The sequence below is a fragment of the Merops nubicus genome, unplaced genomic scaffold (genome assembly GCF_000691845.1).
Source record: "Merops nubicus isolate BGI_N331 unplaced genomic scaffold, ASM69184v1 scaffold15259, whole genome shotgun sequence".
Taxonomy (NCBI): Eukaryota; Metazoa; Chordata; class Aves; order Coraciiformes; family Meropidae; genus Merops; species Merops nubicus.
The window spans coordinates 1-8,075 of NW_008633161.1; the positions used below are offsets into that span (position 1 = coordinate 1).

Genomic DNA, 8,075 nt, shown 5'->3' on the forward strand with positions numbered 1-8,075 from the left:
GCCCCCTCTGCAGAGCCTCCTGCCCTCAAGCACATCAACACACCCACCTAACCTGGTGTCCTCTGCAGACTTGCTGAGGGTGCACTCGATCCCTTCATCCAGACCACTGATATAGGAATTAAGCAGAACTGGCCCCAGTTCTGAGCCCTGGGGAGCACCACTTGTGGCCACTGCCAGCTGGGTTTGACTCCACTCACCAGCACTCTTTGGGCCTGGCCACCCAGCCAGTTTTTCACCAGCAAAGCAGATGCCTGTCCAAGCCATCAGCCAATTTCTCCAGGAGAAACCTCTGGGAAATGGTGTCAAAGGCTTTACTAACGCCACAACATCGACAGCCTTGCCCTCATCCACTGGGCAGGTCACCTTACCAGAGAAGATCAGGTTAGTCAAGCAGGACCTGCCTTTCATGAACCCCTGCTGACTGGGCCTGATCACCTGCTTGTCCTGTGTGTGTTTTGTCATGGCACTCGAGATGATCTGCTCCATAACCTCCCTGGCACCAGGGTCAGACTGACAGCCCTGTGGTTCCCCAGATCCTCCTTCTGGCTCTTACTGCAGATGGGTGTCACATTTGCTAACCTCCAGCCAACTGGGACCTCCCTGGTTAGCTGGCACTGCTGGAAAATGATGGAAAGTGGCTCGGTGAGCACTTCTGCCAGCTCCTGCAGTACCCTTGGATGGATCCTATCCAGCCTTCCTGGCCTCCTTTGCCCCTCAGGACTGCCATGGTCACGAAGGACATGAAGGAAGTTCACAGGGCAGTTCTACTGACCCCCCTTCTCACCTCCCCAAGAACTGAAAACTCTACCCTATCACGAGCACTACGCCCAGGGTGGCCTCCAACCTTCACAGCACCACAAGTTCTCTGTTGGCAAACAAGAGGGCTGGCAGGGACCCTTCTGTTGGCTTTTTCACCAGCTGTGTCAGGAAGTACCTTCCAGACACTCCAGAACCTTTTGGACTGTTTGTATTGTCTCCTGTATTGTATTTCTGGCAGACATCTGGGACATTGAAGTCTCCCACAAGAACAAAAGCCCCCACTTGGGCTTGCTCTACGTGGGGAGCTCTGCTGGGAGCTCTGTGAGCACCTTCCATGTGCAGACTGCCCAGCAGGGTGCCCGGGCAGGGTGCTGGGCCACAGCGTGGGTCTCTGTGTTAACCTTGTTGAGGTGGTGGTCCTGCAGCTGCTGGGGGTGCTGGGAGGGCACTGCAACAGTGACTGCTGCCTCCCCTGCTCCTGCTGAGGCCAGCCTGTGCTGGGGGCACTGAGGAGGGCTTGTCCTGCAGGGCTCAGGAGATCCTGTCCTAGGGGGATTCTTTTGGTTTTATGCAAGCACGTAAAAACCCCGGGAGCTGGAAGCTGGTGATCACCAGGGTCCCTTCTGACCTAAACCCCTGTATGACCCTGCGTCTGCCCCAGCCCACAGGTCATACCAGCAGTGCCACATTGACCCCCCTGGCCAGAATTACATCTCGTGGTAGAAATGAATGTCCAGGATGCAGACTCCCCTCTGGCCGAGAGCCCCAGGCCAGCCCTGCAGGGCCGGTCACAGGCAGGCAGCAGACCTCGCATTCCTGATGACATAGAAGCCGCAGGGGAGGGCTGGGAGGCCGAGCACACTGCCAGGACCGAGGGCTTCCTCCCTGAGCTCTGGCAGGGTTCGCTCGTCCACCATCCGCAGCACACGGCCGTTCAGCTCAATAGACCTGCAGAGGGACAGAGAGGCTGTTTGGGCAGCTGTGCTCCCTTGGCCAAGGAGCAGGAGCAGCCCTGGACCCGAGAGTAAACACAGGCTTGTCCTGAAGCCAAACTGAACCTCCCTGGGGGGTTTCTGTGTGTGCATCTGCTGCACGCCCTCTGCAAGGACTCCTGCAGAGCCCTGCCACAAGTCACCTGAAAAGTGCATCTCTTGCTCTTCCAGCGAGGTTAACCTTGTTAATTAAACTTAAAGTACAAATTTAAATTGTCTTTTCTCCTGCAAACAGAGAGATATCTTCCATGCACCAAGAGCAGGTCCTTCCCCTGACAATCCGTTAGCAGAAACAACAAAGGAAACCACAGAAAGCCTGAACCTTGCTGTGAATCAGGAGCCAGCACCCAGGAAAGCAATATTCCTGTGCCTGGACAGAAGGAAAAGGACTCCAGCAGCTGGGGCAGAGCCCTGAAGCATGCTAGGAAAAAGCATCCCAACTAACATCAAAGAAGCCTTCAGCAGCCTCATTTTACAAGACCTGATTTAGCAGAAGTCAGACTTTACTGACACCCTCCCCAATGACTGGATGGTGAATCCTTCCCCCCACCCCCTGGCAGGCTGAAGGAGGGGAGGTTTCAGAGGCTCTCCAGGCACAACCCTTCCTGCAGAGACAGAGGCTCTGCACGCTTACCTGGACAGTATGTTCTCTTTGCCATGAGGCAGTAGCAGGTACTGATCCACCTGCTTGCTCCATAAGTAAGCTGGCAGCTGCAAGTGCTGGGTGACGTTGTAGAGGTTTAAGGCAAACAGTGTCACATCCCCTTCCCTGTACTTTGGGCTGCAAGGCAAGAGAGAATGATGGCAGGCAGCAGGAGAGACAGGTCTCACAGAAATGACGTGGGTCCTCCTGCTGCCCCGGGTGGCTTTTGCTGGCCTGGGGGTGGCCATGGGCTCAGGTTCTTGTTCACCCTTTTTGGAGGCTTACTGGAGGCTGTTTGTGCAGTGAAGGTAGACACGGAGCTTCCTCTTGTTGGCTCCTGCCAGGCCAACCTGCAGCACCTTGGTACCCACCAGCTTCTTATAGAGCAGCGAGAGCCAGTAGTCCTGGGAGGCACAAAACCACACGTCAGCACTGGTGTCCATGCCAGGCACCCCAGCAGTGCCTCGGGGAACTTCCACTTTCCTGCTAGTTTCAGTTTTGTTTTGTCTTGTTTTTTTTCCCCATCATTTTTTGCTTTACCAAGTTCTCCCACCATAAACTCAAACACAACACTCCAGCACAAAGAGCAGGGCTGAAGGGAAACCTGCCTGTGGGCTGAGGGCAGCTGTGTTTGCAAGGACCTGGGAGTCCTTTCCCCTTCACAGCACATGCTGGAGCTCTTGCTGCTGGGGACAGACTCTCTGGAGCCTGGTCTGTGCAGGGGCGTTTTGGGACCAGCAGGCCACAGGCAGGCTGCACTCTGCAGCACTGCTGCTCCCAGCACAGCCCCAGGGCAGGACCTGCTCGGGCTGGTGGGTTTCGGGGAGCTTCTCCCAGCCCATCTGTCTGTGAGGTTTTCCTGGACACAGCAAACCTGTCGTGTGTCTCTCCTGACTTCACTGTGAGCCTGGAAAAGTGACTTTTCCTACCAGCCTGCACGCTCAGCCCTCTGCAAGGAGGAGCAGCCTCCTGACACTGCTCTGCTCTGTCATCTCCATGCTAACTAAAACTGATGGACCTGGGTCTGGATTTCCCTGCCCCTGAAGCATTATTGGCTTGATTAGCTTCTGTACTGCCTGCAGGTAAAGAACAAGGCACACCCTTTCAGTTCAGATTAAATCTATTTTAAATGATGGGATAAACAGCCCCAAGCAGCAACCCTGGCAACACAGCCCCTGGCAGAGGGACTGGCTGAGCAGGCAGGACAGAAATACTCCACATGCTGGGTTTCCTCTCTGATGCTCTCTGTGGCACTGTGAAAATCACAGCTCAGAACTGGAAAAAATGCTAAAAAGATAAAAAAAAAAGACACCATCCTCTCACCCACCACAAGGTAAGTGCTGCTAGCAGAAAGAAATGTGTTGTACATGTCAGAACAATGTGTAGTTCAAATAACAATGTTTCATCACAGCAGAATGCTATTTCCTAATAAACCCAGCTACACTAAATGCACATTTTCATGGAATCATCCTTCAGCCACTGCTGAGGGCTACATGTGCTCATGACCTAAGAAATGCTTGAGTCTTGACTTCATGCTGGTTTGGTTTCCACTTGGAATATAACATATTAAAAGGCCTTGTATCACTTCTGTTTGAAAGCTGCTCACCACTCAGCTGAGGAGTACTCAGACCAGAACAGTCTATCCAGAGAAGCCTTGTGAGCTCCAGCAGCTGTCTGCGTGCCAACCAGAGGTCCCCAAAATCAGTCTCTGCAGACTAGCTGCACCCCTGCAGCTGCAGGAAGTGTGTGCTGTGTGCGTGCAGCTCTCTGAGGGGTGAGGAGAGCTGCCTGTGCTGGCAGCTGCCTGGTGTTTGCAGCCCCAGTGCTGCCCCTGCAGAGCCACCCGCAGCTCGGGGGGTGCCCGCGGGGCGGGACACGTACCGGCAGCGGCTCCAAGTCGGCATCCACAAGGTGATAGGACCCTGCCCCAAAGAAGACCTGTCTCATCACCACATCGAGCCCCTGCCTGGCTGAGAGCCCAAGTTTGTCCAACCACCTGCCAAAACACAAGGTGAAGAACAGAGGTGAAGTGGCTGACCTCAGCCGGACACCACTGCCCCTCTCCAGCCAGCTGGGGAAGCAAGAATTAGGGCAAGATGCTAATTCCCTTAAAACCACATAACTAACTTCAGATCCTGTCTTGCACAGATTACCTTAAACAATGATTTCAGGTCACCTCTGGAGGTGCAAGTGGGAAGAGTTGCTCCACTGCCCTGTTTGCAGGTGGTGGAAACCAGGAGCATCAGTGGATCTCCCTGAACTTACTGTGTGATCAGAGTACTAGGGAAGGCCCGAGTACTTTTATTTCAGTACCTCCTACAACTGGAGTCCTTGGAGAAAACAGTTCTCATGACTGAATCTCCCTTTGGTTAGTTATGACCTTTGGCCACTGTTGGAAAAGGACATCTGTGTTGTGAATAACTTTCTGTCCTCACAACAGGATGGAGTCAGCACTGCAGAGCTGAGGGCAGACACAGGCTCCTCATTCCCCAGTTCCCACAGGGATCTGCCATCCCCTCAGCCCACACTGAGCCCCAGGCACAGGGGGAGCACACAGGGAGTGGGGAGGGCTGTGACCCTCAATCCACCCATTGCCTGTGCTCCTCAGGAAGCCTGGAGGAGACGTTCCTCCTGCAGCACACGCACAGCAGCCCCTCCAGCTCGTCAGATGTGTCCCTCCCCACCCCTGTGGCACGGCACTCACATAAAGCCAGCGATGTAAGTGTTGGACAGCCTGGGAGCTCCCCCTCCATAGGCAGAGCTGGTCTCTCCCAGCCAGACCTTCTTGTTGGGCACGGTCCCATCAACGATCTGGCCGATGTTGGGAAGGAGAGAAAGAGACAACAGTTGTTAGGCTAGTGAAACAACAGGCAATCAAACCTTGTGCTTTGGCCACATGCCTCTGTACAACACTCGCATCTGAGGGACAACATCAGCTGAGGTGGAGGACACAGAAATTTTGATCAAAAGGACTAGAAACTGATATATTCCCCTACCCTCCAAAAAATCGTGTCTACACGTGTAGAACAAGGCAAACCACTAAGAGCCAGGTCTTGGAAGTCTTCTCATGCCCAGCAGTGGCACTCTGTTATCAGGATCTCAAAGTACAAAGAGCTCAGAGGATGGCAGGGGTATGACTGTAAATCCCATCCCTGAGCACCAGCCACGTCAGCAGATGAGGCTGCAGGGGGTTTGTAACGTGTCTGGCACCACGCCTGCTGCATGCCAAAATATTTGGGCTCATTTATTAGCAGCATCATTACTTTTTTTTTTCTTTTAAATTTATGAGAGCAGCACCCAAGCTCTGAAGATCCTGCTTATTGCTAGGGAGAAACTGTACTTTATTCTGGATTCTCTGCCAACCCCCTAGAAAATGAACACGGGCAACACGGGGCAGGACAAGGCACCTCCAGGACTTGGTGCAGAGCTGTGGCAAAGCTGTCCAGCACGGCAGGGCTCAGGAAATCCTCCCTCGTTGCACTCCGGCCATTCACATAGTAACTGGGAGTGGAAAAGAAACAAACCACAGGCAAAATTAAGGAACAACACCACCCCTGGTATGAAACTCCACCAATAGTACTCACTTGCTTGATACATTCACCCACAGCCTTGTTTTTCTGCCCAGTTCTTCTCCTTTTTTTTGCTTTTTCCAACTGTGTAGGTGTGTTGTTTGTATTTAAGGGATTATCAGGTGTAATTACACCAGTGGAGGCAGGATATCACAGAGATTTTGGTCAACAGAAGTAGCAGGGTATTTTTTTTTTGCATATACTCATTAGAATGAGGAAAACACCACCGAGTAAGAGCCAGCTTCTGTAAATCTCCTCTTGCTGGGGAGCCTGGCACTCCTGTGGGATTACTTGTGTTTCTGCACCAAGTTATATACTAAAAATATCAGATCCCAGCTTTGGACCCTTTGTTGAAGTATTTTGGCTATCCTGAGGGGCACAGGATAGAAGGACCCCATCACTACAGGAGGAACGTTGGTCTCCACCATGAGCAGGAGAGCTGTTAAGTAGGGTTTGCTTAAATAAAGGACAGGAAATTTGGATTCCTGTGTTTTTTACATTTCACTGTGTTATCACTCAGTCCAACGAGAAGCCTTCCAGCCACAAGAGGAAGCTAAAACCTGATAATCCTAAAATTAGTAAAGAGAATAATGCATGCCCATTTAAAGTAAAGGCAGCCACAGGGCAAGAACAGTGCAGGAAAGGCAAAGGAGAAGTTTTATGCCTTGCTAGCAGCTCAAAATGCATAGATAAGCCATATACACATATAACACAAGCACGTGCATCTTTTTGCACTGTTGCCTGACTGCTGCACGTCACCATACTGCATCTGACTCTGGAAAGAAAACCACTGGCACAAGGAAAACACTTTCAAACACACGGAGCTCGTGGCAGGTGCCCTGGTGCCACCCTACCCCACTGCCCACCCCGAGTGCTTTGAGACTGCATCTCTAAACCTCTGCATGAGACCAGAGGGCTGGGACTGTGCTGTGTGCACTTCGGGTGGGGTCTGATGATGAGTTACCCACACACAGCCTGAGCTGGCCTGGAGAGCAATGCAAGGGAGCAGAAGCCTTTCTCCATGGGGGAGGGACAGCCAGGCCTGCAAGGCTTTTCATTTATATCAGGCAGACACACACAGAGAAAAGGGCAGCAGTAACTCATCAGCTAAGAGGGCTTTCCCTGCATGTTTTACATGAAGTCGTGTGCATTTGCCAGCAGGGTCATCGGTGCCTCCCTGAATTTGTTTTTAGGAAGTGAGGCTTTCACTCAAGCAGATTCAGCCTTTCTAATGGCAAGGACAACACCACTGTCAGTAGCACTGACTGCAGGTCAAAGCCCAGCCACCCACGGGTTGTTTAAGACTTTGTTAAGCACCTTCTGCTCTTGCAGGAGTCCAGCAGAGGCATCTCTGCCAGGCGAGGCTGAGCTGCCCTCTTCTCCTTGTTTCCAACACCCCTTCCTTCCCACGGGAAAGTGCATTTTACTTGCAGGGGTTGGCTTCTTGGAGCTTTGACACAACTGGGACGGCCGCTCAGATCTCAACCAGCTTTTGGTACGGGTTGAAACAGGGCACATGCAGACAGGCTCAGCTGCTGCAGAAGGTCCCATGCCAGGGAGAGCCATGACCCACCCCCTCGTGCTTTTCTGAGAAATAAAACTGCTGTGCTATCTTCTCCTCCACATCCCACTTCTTTTTTTTTTTTTCTCAGGGTCCATATTTAGCAAGCAAGGCTTTCATCTTGCACATCCCATCCCTGCTGCAGTGCCTCCAACCCTCTGCCACGTGGGTCTCTGCACCAGAGAACTCTGGAGATGCCCTGCACTCCTGTGAGGTGCTCCTGCAGCTCACCTCTCACGCTGAGCAGTTTGCAGAGAGGCACCGAGGGAACTGCTGAAAGGGACATTTCACCCCCCCCTCCCAGCTGAGGTGTCCAGAGGGACATTTCTGTGAGGACACCCAGCAGTGAGCAGCGTGAGGATGGGACCCGAGTGGTACTTACTGGTGCCACGTGACAGAGTCGATCACCTTCCCTCCGGACTTCAGGAAGCTGCAACCAGGGGGGACGTGGTGAGGAGCAGGGGCTGGCAGCACTGGCCATGGGCTGTGGGCACCCACGGCCCAGCCCCCCCTGTCCCCACGCGGGTGGCAGTGCTGGTGAGCTGTGCTGA

The 8,075-nt window shown here is 53.1% G+C and overlaps 1 protein-coding gene across 1 annotated transcript; it reads right to left on the minus strand.

Annotated features, from left to right (window-relative positions):
- Positions 1-1,547: 1,547 nt before the first annotated feature.
- Positions 1,548-7,954, minus strand: HPSE (heparanase; the record flags this gene model as incomplete). Its single annotated transcript, XM_008948170.1, has 7 exons — positions 1,548-1,707; positions 2,386-2,532; positions 2,680-2,798; positions 4,276-4,390; positions 5,099-5,205; positions 5,802-5,895; positions 7,907-7,954. Coding segments are annotated over 7 exons (790 nt in total), but the record flags the coding sequence as incomplete, so codon positions are not given.
- Positions 7,955-8,075: the final 121 nt, after the last annotated feature.